General features: G+C 44.9%; 1 protein-coding gene and 1 pseudogene across 1 annotated transcript; both read left to right on the forward strand.

Moving 5' to 3' along the window:
• The first annotated feature begins 935 nt into the window (after nucleotides 1-935).
• LOC146370205 (olfactory receptor 2K2-like) lies at nucleotides 936-1,906 on the forward strand (annotated as a pseudogene).
• An 8,015-nt stretch (nucleotides 1,907-9,921) lies between these two features.
• On the forward strand, nucleotides 9,922-10,893 carry LOC146370206 (olfactory receptor 2K2-like). Its single transcript, XM_084908394.1, has one exon. The coding sequence runs from the start codon at nucleotides 9,922-9,924 to the stop codon at nucleotides 10,891-10,893; it is 972 nt and encodes a 323-aa protein (XP_084764520.1).
• Nucleotides 10,894-18,164: the final 7,271 nt, after the last annotated feature.

Consider the following 18,164-nt stretch of genomic DNA (forward strand, 5'->3'; position numbering starts at 1 on the left):
ATCTGAGGCCATGGTTCTCAGCCGGAAAAGGGTGGAGGGCCCACTCCGGGTTCCTGCCCCAAGTGGAGACAGATTGGGGCTGCGGCTGCAGTGATGCGGACGCTGCACCAGTCCGTCATGGTGAAGAGAGAGCTGAGTGTAAAAGTGAAGCTCTCAATTTACCGGTCGATCTACGTCCATACCCTCCCCTATGGCCACGAGCTGTGGGTAGTGACCGAAAGAACGAGATCGCGGATACAAGCGGCAGAAATGAGCTTCCTCTGAAGGGTGGCTGGCTTCTCCCTTAGAGATAGGGTGAGAAGTTCGGCCATCTGGGAGGGGCTCAGAGTAGAGCGGCTGCTGCTCCACATCGAAAGGAGCCAGCTGAGGTGGTTCGGGCATCTGACAAGAATGCCTCCTGGGCACCTCCTGGGTGAGGTGTTCCGGGCATGTCCCACCGGGAGGAGGCCCCGGGGCAGACCCAGGACACGCTGGAGAGATTATATCTCTCGGCTGGCCTGGGAACGCCTTGGTGTTCCCCCGGCACAAGCTGGAGGAGGTGGCTGGGGAGAGGGAGGTCTGGGCCTCTCTGCTTAGGCTGCTGCCCCCGTGACCCGGTCTCGGATAAAGCGGATGAAGATGGATGGATGGATGGATGGCATAAATGTAAGAAATTCCTAACAGTATTATGAAGAAAGCATTTTTTTAATAAAGTTGTAAAACTTTTAATAATTCTTCTTCAAGAACCTGCAGATTTGTTTTATTATGTGTTTAGTACATGATACATATTAAATCCCCTGTGATCTTCCAAAGCTGTGCGCTTTCATTCCAGATCAATCATTGGCTGGTTTGAAATCCCAGCTCACGTTGCTGTTATCTGTACCTGATAGAGGAGAGAGGAGATCAGAGACCAGATACAATGAGAGACTAGGCTTCACTTAGGTCTCTCAATCACAATGAATAATGTTTCTGTAATAACAATGTTTTTTCTTTCAGGTTTCAATGAAACAATCAGTCACAGGTTTGTTCTCTTTTTCCTCAGTTTGTTGTGTTACTGCATCATTTGCCTGGTCAATGTTTCTCTCATTGTGATCATCATCTTGGACAGCAACCTCCATGAATCAATGTATATTCTACTCTGTGTCTTTTGCATCAATACACTTTATGGAACAGCAGGTTTCTACCCTAAATTTCTCTGGGATCTCCTCTCTGATGTTCATCTCATCTCATATTACGGTTGCCTTATTCAGACTCAGGTGATTTATTCTTTTGTCTGCGGCGAACTGTCGATTCTTGCACTCATGGCATATGACAGATATGTGGCCATATGTCAGCCACTGAAGTACCACTCTATCATGTCAAAGTAAAGAGTCATTAGGTTTGCATGTTTTTTGTGGTTAACAACCTTCTGCATTATGACTGTGAATGCCTTTCTAACATCCAGATTGAAGTTATGCAGCCCGTATATTTCAGACTCTTCTGTGTGAACTGGAGTATTGTTCAACTTGCTTGTTTTCCAGCACAAACTATAGTTAATGGCATATTTGCAAATATTACAATAATTATTTATTTGCTTCATGGTGTTTTTATAGTTTGGTCCTATATGTATATCATTCAAACATGTGTAAAGTCTATAGAAAACAGGGCAAAGTTCATGCAAACATGTGTCCCACATCTCGTCTCATTATTTACTTTTGTTGTGGCAATACTTACTGATATTATAAGTATGCGACTGGGTTCGAAAGAGTTGCCTCAGACCCTTCAAAACTTTGTAGCATTAGAGTTTCTTGTCATTCCTCCTATTATGAATCCTCTGATTTACGGTTTCAAACTGACCAAAATTCGAAAAAAAATTTATAGTGTTGTTATTTTAAAAAGAACTGATTTTTGTTTTATTCGATCAGAAAATAGTTTCACACGCAGCTAAGTGTCACACCCATTGTTTGACATCCATTTTAAAATAAGTCCAAAAAAATGTTTAATTTTTACTGAAATTTGTGTTTTATTTGGAGTTGTCTGAAAACATGTCTATTGATGTGAGCAGATATGAAGTTTTATTATTTATCTGCATTTCCCAGATGATTTACATTTTGTAGATGTCTTTGCACTAAATGTATTTTTGATGGTCACCTGCCTAATTACCAAAAAAACACTGATATGTAGAAAGGCTGTAAATTTCAGTCTTTCTTCTCATTACTGTTCAAGGAAATGACAGGCACCGTGGAGACTGGAAAAGGATTAAAAGACAAACTGTTTTAGATGTGGCAGCACTATCAGAGTGTCAATCTATTTTGATATTATGCTGTCTTATAAATCTGATCCACAACAACATGGATGTGAAGCAATTTTAGTATTTTTCTCAGTTTTATACTTTTTCTTTAACACTTATTGAAACAGTCAGAGCTTTTAGCAACTGAACCAGTTTTAGAATTTCTGCTTAATCAAACATGAAAGTCCGTTTTTACTTAACACTTGTACAATTAAATGGCTTTTCCACCAATCCGTCTGTCGATCTCCCACTCCCGTCACTCATGAATAAGACCCCGAGATACTTAAGCTTGGTGTAACAAAGGACTGGACAGGCAGGGTTTCACTTGAGACACATGAAACACGTTATGGATCCGCATATTTCGGGGACGGAGAGAAACCGGGTTAACCAGAGAGTCTATAACAAACGGACCAATGAAGGTGGGAGACAGTTTCTTTGACTCAGCCCGGAGCGGAACAAATCGGGTCCACAGCCAAACCTTTTGTCCCGGGGTGTAGGCAGGTGCGGGGGTCCGGTGATGGTCCGCCAGGCGCTTATTGCGATCAGCTGTGTGAAGAAGGGCTGCCCGGGTTGCTCTTCAGGCACGTCGACACCTCCGTAGATGCTGCTGGAAAGAGGGGACAAAGTGCTCACCTTCGAAGGCCGGAAAGAGAGGTGGTTGGTAGCCCAGAGATGATGTTGTGAAAGCCATTACTCACAGGCAACCGCCAAATTAGCTGAAAGATCCCAGTAAGAAAAGCTAAAATAAAAGTTAAATTCACAATTTATCTTCACATACTAGTAGTTAATAGATGGCTATTTATTAGGATCTGACATCTGTGAAATTCGGCCGTGGGGAGCTGCGTCAGCCGGGCGAGCTATCTCACCACGAGCTCCGGTAAGGGATGCTACATGAATGTTAGCACCATAAAGACATGTAGTTGACTGCTGTTAATAGATTTTCTGCTTTAAAAAACAAAACCAGTCGGAGTTGTGATATTTATGTTTAAAGTACTGTAACATCACTGATGTGCAGATGTTTAATTTTAAGTGCTAAAGAATATATTCAAATGTGCCCAGCTAACCGCTAGTATTAAGCTACTGCTTAGCGATTTCTGTGTATTTCTGTGTTCTAACATTACTGTGATTCATCTGAGTTTGTTAGCTTTCCAAAACGTTGGAGAAGCAGTAATATCGTCATGTAGTGCTTAAATGCACCCTTTCAGTTTTGTTGACTTAGAAGTCAATTCATTTGATAAAGATGCAAAAAGTTCATAAAATGTGATTATAAAATGTGAGGGATCTCATTATTCTGTTGAAGTATTAATGTTTTAAGAAGTTGATATATTTTTCTGAGAAATAATTCAAGTTGAAATATCTTAAAAAGAAGAACAGTTAAAAGCAAGCTGCTAAAGGGATAAATATGGGAGAGTGAATCTTACAAGTTTATTTATTCTTAAAAGGGTAAATATAAGGTATATTTTCTGTTGCGCTAAAACCTTGTGTAATGTAACTCAAGTTATTTCATGATGGTTGAGACATTGTATAACTAAAATAATTTGTTATACTTGAGCAATACTTGACTGAAAGATGAGTGATGGAAGAAGCATAGATAAAATAGTAATGTATGCACTCTGAACTGTGTGCATAGATTGGTTTTTGACCAGGACTGGATCATTCAAGATCTGAACCCTGTGGGTTCAGTGGCGAGCCAATCCCAAGAGAGTGACTGTAGACGGACCAGAGTACGGTGTGGCCAGCCGTGGGATCCATCTTCAGCGAACCTCAGGACTATAACTACATTCCTTGACACAGATGAGACTAACACTTTAAAAATCTACCCGGGTAGTGTTAGAACCAGTGGACAGAAACACACACACACACACACACACACACACACACACACAAGGAACTCTAATTTCTCTTCCCAAAGAGAAGTGGACTGAGCAACAGGAGCGGAAGCTCTTTAATTGAAACTCTTTGGAGAATTTCCTTAAAGAGGATGTTTGGTTTTGATTTTATTTTTGAGCCCTTTAATGTGCGTTTGTGCACTGTAGGAAGCTGGCTTTAGACAGGCAGGGTTTGTAAACTTTACGACTTTCAATACAGTTTCTATTCAAATCACATCTTATCTATCATTGTGTGGTTCCTTCTCTGCTGATCCTTTCAAGGCTCCATAGTCTTACCTAGAACTTTCTGATACTAGTCCAAAGTTGTCGAGACAATAATTTAATGCGTATCTCATATTATTTAATTGTAATACCTGTTACACTATTGTGGGCATACTCAACCCATGGGTCCAAGTTGTCTGATTGGTGGATGCCAAGCACCGGAGGGCCGCCTCGAGTTCCTGATTGGCCCGTTCTTTCTGGCCGTTAGTCTGAGGGTGGAAACCAGAGGAGAGACTGACCTGCGCTCCGAGGGCGTTGCAGAATTCTTTCCAGACCCGTGATGTGAACTGCGGCCCCCTATCAGAGACGATGTCCGTGGGGATTCCGTGAAGGCGAAAGACATGGTTAGTCAGGAGTCGAGCTATTTCTAAAGCACTGGGGAGCTTGGGGAGGGGGACAAAGTGAGCAGCTTTCGAAAAATGATCAATGATAGTAAGGATGACTGAGTTACCTGATAAGGAAGGGAGGCCCGTGATGAAGTCCATTGCAATGTGTGACCACGGGCGGCCAGGGGTCGGTAGGGGTTGGAGAAGGCCGGAAGATGGCTGATTGACGCTCTTGTTTTGAGCGCATGTAGGACAGGCAGCAATGTATTTGCGGACGTCCTTAGTTAAAGACGGCCACCAGGCGAAGCGTTGGAGGAAGGTGCGGTGGACCCCAGGGTGGTAGGTGAACTTGGCCGTGTGAGCCCAATGCAAAACTCGTGATCTGACAGTAGAGGGAACAAAGAGTAGGCCCGGGGGACCCATACCAGGGTCCGGTTCCGTTCGTTGGGCCTCTTGAATACCTGACTCAATCTCCCAGGTTAGGGCCCCGACAACACACGTGGAAGGAAGAATGGGGGCGTCCTCGGCAGCGTCTTCGGAGGCGGCAAATTGGCGTCAGAAGGAATCAGGTTTGACATTACGAGAGCCGGGTCTGTAGGTGATTGTGAATTGGAATCTGGTGAGAAACAGAGCCCACCTAGCTTGCTTGGCGTTGAGTCGTTTCGCGGACCGGATGTATCCCAAGTTTTTGCGGTCCGTCCAAACCAAAAACGGTTGGGCAGCTCCCTCCAACCAGTGACGCCACTCTTCTAGGGCCAGCTTGATGGCCAATAGCTCTCAGTTCCCCACATCATAAGTATCAGAAGTAAGCACAAGGATGAAGCTTACCGCCTTGTCGCTGGGCACCGCCCCCACTCCTGCATCCACCTCCACGACGAAGGGTTGACTGAGATCGGGTTGGATGAGGATGGGTGCAGAGGCAAAGTGGTCCTTCAGACAAGAGAAATTCCATCCAGGTTCATCCCAGCGGAAGGGGACCTTGGGTGAGGTGAGGTGAGGTGAGGTGAGACGAGTCAGGGGTAGAGCGAGCTGGCTATAGTTGCGGATGAAACGGCGATAAAAGTTAGCGAAACCCAAGAAACTCTGAAGCTGCTTGCGATGGGATGGAGTGGGCCAGTTTAACACAGCCTGAACTTTGGCGGGGTCCGCTCTCAGGTTACCTTGTTCAATGACATAGCCCAGGAAAGAGGCTGTGGAAGTATAAAACTCACATTTGTCCCCCTTCACGAAGAGACGGTTTTCCGGGAGGCGTTGGAGGACCTGCCTGACATGGCGTTCGTGTTCAGAGACAGAATGAGAGAAAATGAGGATGTCATCCAGATAAACGAAGACGAAGTGGTTAATGAAGTCCTGCAGTACGTCATTTACCAGGGCCTGAAAAACAGCTGGAGCATTGGTGAGACCAAACGGCATGACAAGATATTCAAAATGACCAAGGTGAGTGTTGAAGGCTGTTTTCCATTCATCCCCCTCCCTTATTCTTACCAGATGGTAGGCGTTGCGCAAGTCCAGCTTAGTGAAGATGGTGGTCCCCTGAAGGAGCTCGAAGGCAGAATTTAAAAGAGTGAGTGGATATTTATTCTTCACTGAGATGTTGTTAAGGCCCCGATAATGAATACAAGGTCGTAACTCCTGTCTTTCTTGGCAACGAAGAAGAAGCCGGCGGCCACAGGAGATGACGAGGGGCGAATGAGACCTGCAGTGAGTGATTCGTTGATGTATTTTTCTATACTTTCACGTTTGGGCTGAGACAGACTGTATAGGCGGCTGGTAGGGAGAGGTGCGCCTGGAAGAAGATCAATGCCGCAGTCATACGGCCGATGCGGAGGAAGCGAGCGTGCTCTATCCTTGCAAAACACTTGTTTGAGATCATGGTAGACGGGTGGCACGGAGGAGAGGTCCGGCGGCTTGGAGAGAGAAGAATTGGTTAGCGGTTCGGAAGAGGGGGTGGCAGCTTTAAGAAAGGACATGTGACAATCCTCCCCCCCACCCCACAATGCTCTCCTTTTTCCAATCAATAACAGGGTTATGTTGATGCAACCAAGGGTAACCCAGAACTAGTGGCGTGAGCGGAGCTTGAAACACATACAGCTGTATAGTCTGGGAATGATTGCCAGAGAGAGTCAGTAGAACGGGCTCAGTGATATGAGTGATGTTAGGAAGCCGCTGGCCACTCAGGGCAGTGACTTGGAGTGACTGTGGCAGAGGCTCGGAGTTCAGATTTAATCGTCAGGTCAGCGAAGCGTCAATAAAGTTCTGTTCCGCCCCTGAATCGATTAGAGCCTTAAAAGGGTGGACCTGAAGCTGCACCGTTAATTTAGCTGCTAGCATGAGCCGTGGAGGAGACTGTGAACTAGAGACCTCGCCCACCCGTATTCTCTTCTCTACTGCGGCCTTTTGGCAGAGACGGGCAAACATTGGCAACATGACCCTTACGGCCGCAATAAAAACACTCATCGGCCCTCCACCGAAGGTGCCGTTCCTCGGGTGAAAGGCGAGAGCAACCCAGCTGCATAGGTTGCTCACCCTCCTCCATGTTGTGCGACTCCAAATCTCTTCCGCCACTCGTGGCGCTTCCGCCCGATGCTGCTTTGCCGCTTCCCAGAGACCTCTGGGAAACATAGTCCTCAGTTCTGCTGCGCGCACGTAAATGCCTGTCCACCTTTACACACAACGTTATCACATCAGACAAAGTTTTAGGTAACTCTCTTATCACTAGTTTGCCCTTTAACTCATCACACACGTTGTTCAACAAAGTACTTATCAATGCTGGCTGCCCCCACCCGGTCTCTTCGGCCAACGTCCAGAACTCAATGGAGTATTCCGCCATACTTCGTCTTCCCTGCTTAAGATTTAGTAAACGGTGAGCTGCTGCATCAGCGCCAGTACCTTTCTCAATCACACATTTAAATTTAGCAAGAAAATCCTGGTACGAGATGCTGGCGTCAGTTCTCAAAACAGCTTGAGCCCAGTTTAAAGCCGGTCCGCGTAAGAGCTGGACAAAAAAGGCAATCTTAGCCTCGTCAGTTTCATATGTCCTCCTCAACTGTCTAAACTGCATTGTTATTTGGGTCAGAAAACCGGCACACTTGTGAAACTCACCCGCGAAGCGTTCCGGTGTTGGCAAAGCTCGCGCCGGGGGCTCCGAGGGAGTGAGATGAGGCGAAGCCAAAGGCCCGGGTGCCGGAGGCTCAGAAGCCGGTAACTGTGAGGAGACAGAGGGAGGAGAGGCTGCTGGGCTTACCAGGGGTACGCGCTGAGCAAAGGCCTGCGTTAGAGCGGCCAACTGCTGATTGATGAGCTGCAGCATTTCTTCGTGGCGTTCCAAAACCTCCTCGGCCGTGAGGACGCGCGGCTGGGTGGCAGAGTCCGCTGAGTCCATATTCTGGCTGGATCGTTATGTTAACGTTCAATGCAGGGGACTCAAACGCGGGACTCCTGAATCAGCTGAACACAAGGGAAATCCAAGGGGGAAATCACTCGCTCTCCAACTCTCCACATACATGCCAGCAGTCCTTCTTTTCACACTTGACACACAGATTCACACGGGAAAGGTAATACAGGGGCTCTGTAGATAAGGAGACAGGAATGAGAACGATATTCACAAAAGACACTTGACTTATCTTGAGCTGTAGCTTGACTTTCACTGACGCGTGGTAGACAACGATCCAGCGAAGGCCAGCAGTCACCTCCTGGCTTAAATGCCGTTCACCTTGATGGGCATCAGGTGTGTTCTTTTCCGTGGGCGTGGGCCGAGGGTGTAAACCCACAATGAGTTCCGCCCCGGCGACAGAGAGGAGGAGAGAGAGAGAGCATGAGAGAGAGAAAAAGACAGAAAAGGCCGATCAGCGTCTCGCCGATCCCCCAGGCTGTGACACTTGGGGCAGGAACTCGTCCCTGACCTGAAGTGGGCACTCCACCCTTTTCTGGCTGAGGACCATGGCCTCAGATTTGGAGGTGCTGATTCTCATTCCCACTGCTTCAAACTCAGCTGTGAACCGTTCCAAAGCGAGCAGAAGGCCATCACCCGATGAAGCCAACAGAACCACAAACTAGAGATGAGATTCTGAGAACACCCACAAAGAGCATTTGGCATATGGCTTTGCCACTGCTCCAGGTGGCTCAGCACAGAGTGGAGAGCTACGTTGATGACATCTTCTATGGATCTGTTCGCATGATTTGCAAACTGGTAATCACTGGTCTGATCCACAATGAAGATGAGTCCACGTACAGACAGGAGGTGGACCAGCTGTTCCACTGTTGCAGTCAGAACCACCCGGACCCAACTGTGGAGTTGACAGTGAACCTTCAGACTCGCCCTAACTATACTTAAATAGAGTACTTACCGTGGATCACTTCAGATTCCTAGGACCCACCTTTCCACGCGATCTGAACTGGTCCCCACATATAGACTCTATCCAGAAGAAGGCCCAGCCGAGGTTGTGGTTCCTGCAGCAACTCAGAATTTACAACTTGATCTCTGAGACCATGGTTTTACGCAAAAAAACCCTTTGATTTACTCGTTTCTGGGCTGGAGGAAAAGGGGGTGATCGTGGTGCAACGATAAGGTTACATCACTCTGCAGAAAATTGGAGAGGTACCTGGGATGGAATCTTTCCATTGTGGAATAGGAAAGGTAGAGCGTGACCAGGAGGCAGAGTAATAGGTAAGTAGCAGGTAACAGGTGCAAACAATTCTTTTTTCCACAGAGTTACTAAGAGGCAAAGACAAAGCAACATTCACAAGAACATCTTACTGTCTTTCTAGTGACTTCAGCAAACGTCAGAGAGCCTGATCATTATCACTGAAGCAACAATGATCTGACTGGACTACGAAAGACTACAAACGAAAAACAGAAGAAAACCACAACAAGCCCTGGACAATTATGTTTAATTGGCATAAATGTAATAAATTCCTAACAGTATTATGAAGAAAGCATTTTTTAAATAAAGTTGTAAAACGTTTTAATATTTCTTTTTCAAGAACCTGCAGGTTTGTTTTATTATGTGTTTAGTACATGATACATATTAAATCCCCTGTGATTTTCCAAAGCTGTGAGCTTTCATTCCAGATCAATCATTGGCTGGTTTGAAATCCCAGCTCACATGTTGCTGTTATCTGTACCTGATAGAGGAGAGAGGAGAACAGAGACCAGATACAGTGAGAGACTAGGCTTCACTTAGGTCTCTCAATCACAATGAATAATGTTTCTGTAATAACAATGTTTTTTCTTTCAGGTTTCAATGAAACAGTCAGTCACAGGTTTGTTCTCTTTTTCCTCAGTTTGTTGTGTTACTGCATCATTTGCCTCGTCAATGTTTCTCTCATTGTGATCATCATCTTGGACGGCAACCTCCATGAATCAATGTATATTCTGCTCTGTGTCTTTTCCATGAATGCACTTTATGGAACAGCAGGTTTCTTTCCCAAATTTCTCTGGGATCTCCTCTCTGATGTTCATCTCATCTCATATTACGGTTGCCTTATTCAGACTAAGGTGATTTATTCTTTTGTCTGCGGCGAACTGTCAATTCTTGCACTCATGGCATATGACAGATATGTGGCCATATGTCAGCCACTGAAGTACCACTCTATCATGTCAAAGCAAAGAGTCATTAGGTTTGCATGTTTTTTGTGGTTAACAACCGTCTGCATTGCGGCTACGAATGCCTTTCTAACATCCAGACTGAAGTTATGCAGCCCGTATCTTTCCACATTCTTCTGTGTGAACTGGATTATTGTTCAACTCGCTTGTTTTCCAGCACAAACTATAGTTAATGGCATATTTGCAAATATTACAATAATTATTTATTTGCTTCATGGTGTTTTTATAGTTTGGTCCTATATGTATATCATTCAAACATGTGTAAAGTCTATAGAAAACAGGGCAAAGTTCATGCAAACATGTGTCCCACATCTCGTCGCATTATTTACTTTTGTTGTGGCAATACTTACTGATGTTATAAGTATGCGACTGGGTTCGAAAGAGTTGCATCGGACCCTTCAAAACTTTGTAGCAATAGAGTTTCTTGTCATTCCTCCTATCATGAATCCTCTGATGTACGGTTTCAAACTGACCAAAATTCGAAAAAAAATTTATAGTGTTGTTATTTTAAAAAGAACTAATTTTTGTTTTATTCAATCAGAAAATAGTTTCACACACAGCTAAGTGTCACACCCATTGTTTGACATCCATTTTAAAATAAGTCCAAAAAAATGTTCAATTTTTACTGAAATTTGTGTTTTATTTGGAGTTGTCTGAAAACATGTCTATTGATGTGAGCGGATATGAAGTTTTATTATTTATCTGCATTTCCCAGATGATTTACATTTTGTAGATGTCTTTGCACTAAATGTATTTTTGATGGACACCTGCCTAATTACCAAAAAAAACCCACTTATATGTAAAAAGGCTGTAAATTTCACTCTCTTTCTTCTCATTACTGTTCAAGGAAATAACAGGCACTGTGGAGACTGCACATGTGAAAAGGATTAAAAGACAAACTGTTTTAGATGTGGCAGCACTATCAGAGTGTCAATCTATTTTGATATTATGCTGTCTTATAAATCTGATCCACAACAACATGGATGTGGAGCAGTTTTAGTAGTTTTCTCAGTTTTATCCTCTTTTTCTTTAACACTTATTGAAACAGTCAGAGGTTTTAGCAACTGAACCAGTTTTAGAATTTCTGCTTAATCAAACATGAAATCCGTTTTTACTTAACACTTGTACAATTAAATGGCTTTTCCATTGTTTGAAGGATTGAAAGTTGAAGTTGAAAATGTACAGTGCAAATCAGTTTTTCTACATGACAAAATGTTTCTTTTTACTGTATTAAGTATAAAGAAATGAGAAATCTGTTAAACAGTAATAAATAAATGTGTACAATTGCAAAAAAAAAAAAAAAAAAAAAGATCTGGTAGCTCATTTCCCAGCAGCAGGTGAGGCCAAGAAGTACCTCATCCCACACACAAACTACCAGCAAAGGCCTCCCCAATAGGCATGTTCTCTCCCTGCTGTTCTTGACCCTCTAAACCGATTGACTAGAATGCCTTTTATTGTCACTATACACATGTACAAAGAGATTCAGAGCATCTCCTACCCAGTGCAGACATGTGGGAAAAGAAGAAAGGGGGGTGAGGTGCACAGTTCTGTGGCACTGTATACATATGAGCAGGTCAATATCAAAAAATATCAAATATACAAATACTGAAGAAAAAAAGTCTATATTTACAGTGAGGTATTTTGACATAAATTAAATATTGCACAGTGGTGGTAGTGTTTGTATATTCTGTGTATAGAGGGGAGGCTTGAATTGGGGGGTGAAACTGTGTCGTCGGTTCATGTGTGAGTTCAGGGTGCTCATGGCTTTTGCAAAGGAACTGTTCCTAAGTCTGTCAGTGTTTGTGCTGATGCACCTCTAGCGCTTCCCTGAGGGAAGCAGGTCGAACAGGTCAAAACCTGGGTGGCAGCTGCCCTTGATGATGTTTGTTGCTCTGTTGAGGCAGCGGGTGAAATAAATGTCTGCCAAGGAGGGGAGAGGGCATCCAATAATCTTCTGTGCTGCCTTGATTACACTGTGAAGCTTCACTCTGTTCCCATCTGGTCAGCTGCCGTACCTTACTTTGATGCAGTATGTCAGCAGGCTGTCAATGGACGAGCAGTAGAAGATCAGCAGCAGGTTGGAGTCCAGTTTGTGCTTCCTGGGAAACCGGAAGGTGTGGACCCTCTCCAACCATCACTGTTGATGTATCGGGGGCGTAAGTCAGTGCTGTGCCACCTGAAGGCGACAATGATCTCTTTGGTTTTCATAATGGTCAGTGCTAGTTTTTTCTCTGAACACTATGATGTCAACTGGGGTGGCTGTAGCTCAGGTGGTAGAGAAGGTCATCTACTGATCGGAAGGTTGGTGGTTTGATTCCTGGCTTCCCCTAGTCTACATGCCAAATATCCTTGGGCAAGATACTAACCCCAAATTCCTCTCCGATGCATCCATCGGATTATGAATGTGTGTGAATGTTAGCTATTAAAGCACTTAGAAAAATGTGTTTGTGCGAATGGGTGTGATTGGGTGAATGCACAAGTTGTGTAAAGCGCGTTGAGTGCTCAGATGAGTAGAAAAGCGCTATATAAGAACCACTCCATTTACCATTTAACTTCAGGACTTCCTCTCTGTAGTCTGCCTCGTCTCCCTTTGAGATAAGTCTGACTAATGTGGTGTCTTCAGCAAACTTGATGATGATGTTGTTGTTGTGGGTTGAACTGCAGTCTTAGGTTTAGAGACAATACAGGAGGGGGCTCAGCACACAGCCTTGTGGGGAGCCAGTGCTCAGCATGCGAGTGGAGGAGAGATGGGGGCCAAGTCTTACAGTCTGGGGCCGGTTGGTGAGAAAGTCAAAGGCCAAGAGTGACCAGTTTGGTGAAGAGGATATCAGGGATGATTGTATAGAAAGCTGAGCTGTAATCCACAAAGAGCATCCATCCATCCATCTGCTTATCACAGGGGCCTTAGCCCTAACAGAGAAGCCCAGACCTCCCTCTCCTCAGCCACCTCCTCCAACTTGTCTGGGGGAACACCAAGGCGTTCCCAGGCCAGCTGAGAGATAAAATCTCTCTAGCGTGTCCCAGGTCGGCCCCGGGACCTCCTCCTGGTGGGACATGCCTGAAACACCTCATTCAGGAGGCACCCAGGATGCCCGAACAACCTCAAATGGCTCCATTCAATGTGGAGGAGCAGCTGCTCTACTCTGAGCCCCTCCCAGAAGACTGAACTTCTCACCCTATCTCTAAGGGAGAGGCCAGCCTTCAGAGGAAGCCCATTTCTGCCGCTTGTATCCGCAATCTCGTTCTTTCGGTCACTACCCACAGCTCGTGACCATTGGGGAGGGGAGGGACGTAGATCGACCAGTAAATTGAGAGCTTCGCTTTTACACTCAGCTCTCTCTTCACCACAACAGACTGGTATAGCATCCATATCACTGCAGCCGCAGCACCAATACGTCTGTCGATCTCCCACTCCCGTCACTCATGAACAAGACCCCGAGATACTTAAACTTGGTGTAACAAAGGACTGGACAGGCAGGGTTTCACTTGAGACACATGAAACACGTTATGGATCCGCATATTTCGGGGACGGAGAGAAACCGGGTTAACCAGAGAGTCTATAACAAACGGACCAATGAAGGTGGGAGACAGTTTCTTTGACTCAGCCCGGAGCGGAACAAATCGGGTCCACAGCCAAACCTTTTGTCCCGGGGTGTAGGCAGGTGCGGGGGTCCGGTGACGGTCCGCCAGGCGCTTATTGCGATCAGCTGTGCAAAGAAGGGCGGCCCGGGTTGCTCTTCAGGCACATCGACACCTCCGTAGATGCTGCTGGAAAGAGGGGACAAAGTGCTCACCTTTGACGGCCGGAAAGAGAGGTGGTTGGTAGCCCAGAGATGCTTCGAAGGGGGACACCCCGGTGGCTGAGGAGGTAAGACTATTGTAACCCACATCAGATTTGTGGGTTGTGCTGCTGAATAAGGTTGGAGGTGTAATTTTCACTCCCCGCCACTAGGAGGCGAGTATGCCTTGAGATGACTTTCTGTCAGTCAACATTTCCTGTTGTGAAAGCCATTACTCACAGGCAACCGCCAAATTAGCTGAAAGATCCCAGTAAGAAAAGCTAAAATAAAAGTTAAATTCACAATTTATCTTCACATACTAGTAGTTAATAGATGGCTATTTATTAGGATCTGACATCTGTGAAATTCGGCCGTGGGGAGCTGCGTCAGCCGGGCGAGCTATCTCACCACGAGCTCCGGTAAGGGATGCTACATGAATGTTAGCACCATAAAGACATGTAGTTGACTGCTGTTAATAGATTTTCTGCTTTAAAAAACAAAACCAGTCGGAGTTGTGATATTTATGTTTAAAGTACTGTAACATCACTGATGTGCAGATGTTTAATTTTAAGTGCTAAAGAATATATTCAAATGTGCCCAGCTAACCGCTAGTATTAAGCTACTGCTTAGCGATTTCTGTGTATTTCTGTGTTCTAACATTACTGTGATTCATCTGAGTTTGTTAGCTTTCCAAAACGTTGGAGAAGCAGTAATATCGTCATGTAGTGCTTAAATGCACCCTTTCAGTTTTGTTGACTTAGAAGTCAATTCATTTGATAAAGATGCAAAAAGTTCATAAAATGTGATTATAAAATGTGAGGGATCTCATTATTCTGTTGAAGTATTAATGTTTTAAGAAGTTGATATATTTTTCTGAGAAATAATTCAAGTTGAAATATCTTAAAAAGAAGAACAGTTAAAAGCAAGCTGTTAAAGGGATAAATATGGGAGAGTGAATCTTACAAGTTTATTTATTCTTAAAAGGGTAAATATAAGGTATATTTTCTGTTGCGCTAAAACCTTGTGTAATGTAACTCAAGTTATTTCATGATGGTTGAGACATTGTATAACTAAAATAATTTGTTATACTTGAGCAATACTTGACTGAAAGATGAGTGATGGAAGCAGCATAGATAAAATAGTAATGTATGCACTCTGAACTGTGTGCATAGATTGGTTTTTGACCAGGACTGGATCATTCAAGATCTGAACCCTGTGGGTTCAGTGGCGAGCCAATCCCAAGAGAGTGACTGTAGACGGACCAGAGTACGGTGTGGCCAGCCGTGGGATCCATCTTCAGCGAACCTCAGGACTATAACTACATTCCTTGACACAGATAAGACTAACACTTTAAAAATCTAATTTCTCTCCCCAAAGAGAAGTGGACTGAGCAACAGGAGCGGAAGCTCTTTAATTGAAACTCTTTGGAGAATTTCCTTAAAGAGGATGTTTGGTTTTGATTTTATTTTTGAGCCCTTTAATGTGCGTTTGTGCACTGTAGGAAGCCGGCTTTAGACAGGCAGGGTTTGTAAACTTTACAACTTTCAATACAGTTTCTATTCAAATCACATCTTATCTATCATTGTGTGGTTCCTTCTCTGCTGATCCTTTCAAGGCTCCATAGTCTTACCTAGAACTTTCTGATACTATTCCAAAGTTGTCGAGACAATAATTTAATGCATATCTCATATTCTTTAATTGTAATACCTGTTACACTATTGTGGGCATACTCAACCCATGGGAGTTGCTCACTCCAAGTTGTCTGATTGGTGGATGCCAAGCACCGGAGGGCCGCCTCGAGTTCCTGATTGGGCCGTTCTGTCTGGTCGTTAGTCTGAGGGTGGAAACCAGAGGAGAGACTGACCTGTGCTCCGAGGGCGTTGCAGAATTCTTTCCAGACCCGTGACGTGAATTGCGGCCCCCTATCAGAGACGATGTCCGTGGGGATTCCGTGAAGGCGAAAGACATGGTTAGTCAGGAGTCGAGCTATTTCTAAAGCACCGGGGAGCTTGGGGAGGGGGACAAAGTGAGCAGCCTTCGAAAAACGATCAATGATAGTAAGGATGACTGAGTTACCTGATAAGGAAGGGAGGCCCGTGATGAAGTCCATTGCAATGTGTGACCACGGGCGGCCAGGGGTCGGTAGGGGTTGGAGAAGGCCGGAAGATGGCTGATTGACGCTCTTGTTTTGAGTGCATGTAGGATAGGCAGCAATGTATTCGTGGACGTCCTTAGCTAAAGACGGCCACCAGGCGAAGCATTGGAGGAAGGTAATTGTTAAGAGATGTACTCTAAAACACTTCTTCAGTAGAGAATCAGAGAAGAGAAACACGCAGAATTTCTTGCTAGCAAGGGCAGCCTCCAGAACTGAGACTCGCCCTGAGAAACTGCCCCGGTCTTTATTTATACTTCAGTGGGTGCTTGTGTGTGTGTGTGTGTGTGTGTGTGACCCCATAAACGACTTCCCTAAACCTGCTGGACTGGAAGTCCAGCAGTTCATCTAAACAAAAAGCACTTAGACTAGAACAGATATAGCTACGTTAATCCTACCGTAAAACAATAAGACAAGGTACGACCTCTCCCATGCTCCTAGGATGTGGGGGTGAACGCCAGAACACCCTGGAATGTTACAGACCTCCTAGGATGAGACATTCTTTCAATATGCCACCAACTATATACTTCTAAACACAAATGATTACATGCAGTATTCTACCATATGCAAACTTATATCATTAAAAGACTATACTGACTACTAAGTACAATTTTCCATTGACAGTAATGGTGCGGTGGACCCCAGGGTGGCAGGTGACTTGGCCGTGTGAGCCCAATGCAAAACTCGTGATCTGACAGTAGAGGGAACAAAGAGTAGGCCCGGGGGACCCGTACCAGGGTCCGGTTCCGTTTGTTGGGCCTCTCGAATAGCTGACTCAATCTCCCAGGTTAGGGCCCCGACAACACACGTGGAAGGAAGAATGGGGGCGTCCTTGGCAGTAGGGCTGCACAATTTTGCATAAAATGAGAATCACGATTTTTTTGCTTAGAATTGAGATCACGATTCTCTCATGATTTTCTTTTCCAATATAAATATTTAATGCACTTATTAACTGCACATCAACTTCGTAACAGTTGAGACTGAAAATAAAAACAATAAATAAACATAAAAACAACAAATGTCTCACATTTTGTCGTTGCCGCAAAATGTTGTACTGCTTGTAATTCCGTCTCCACCGTTGCTCGACACTGCGTGTATAGAGCAGGTAGTGCAACAGTAGAAAAATAGTTGCGGGACGGCACTGTGTAGCGTTTGTCTAGGGTGTTGATCATTTTCCTAAATCCCTCGTTTTGCACAGTGTTGATGGGAGCCATATCTTTGGTCAGGTGATAAGTGATAGCCTCCGTAATTTCTTTGTGCCTGCGGGAGTTCGACGGGTATAGGGAAGCGCTGTATAAGGTTCCCGTTATTGATGTTTTGGTGGTTGACCGGGACGGATTTTCTCCTGTCACTTTCTTGGCCTTTACAGCTTCGTCATCTCTCACGTGCTCTCCGTTGTTTTTTCCCTGCCAGCTGACTTCTGTATCACGTGGTATAAGCCCCCGCCCTTGTCATTTGTTGAGCAGGAAGAGTGAGCGCTTGTTTTCATGCAACTTATGTCCCGGATCAAAATGCGGTACAATCGTCATCGTTTTTTTTTTTTTTCCTTTTTTTTAAAAAATCGTTGTCATTTGGAAATGAGATCGCACATAAGTATGAATTGAGATCGCGATTTTCTAACGATTAATTGTGCAGCCCTACTCGGCAGCGTCTTCGGAGGTGGCAAATTGGCATGAGAGGGAATCGGGTTTGACATTACGAGAGCCGGGTCTGTAGGTGATTGTGAATTGGAATCTGGTGAGAAACAGAGCCCACCTAGCTTGCCTGGCGTTGAGTCGTTTCGCGGACCGGATGTATTCCAAGTTTTTGTGGTCCGTCCAAACCACAAACGGTTGGGCAGCTTCCTCCAACCAGTGACGCCACTCTTCTAGGGCCAGCTTGATGGCCAATAGCTCTCAGTTCCC

Source organism: Perissodus microlepis, chromosome 16 (genome assembly GCF_051167445.1).
Source record: "Perissodus microlepis isolate ML-2025 ecotype Zambia chromosome 16, ASM5116744v1, whole genome shotgun sequence".
Taxonomy (NCBI): Eukaryota; Metazoa; Chordata; class Actinopteri; order Cichliformes; family Cichlidae; genus Perissodus; species Perissodus microlepis.

What these genes read in the sequence shown, in the direction of transcription:
- LOC146370206 (XM_084908394.1), top strand. Translation starts at nt 9,922, where the DNA reads ATGAATAATGTTTCTGTAATAACAATGTTTTTTCTTTCAGGTTTCAAT.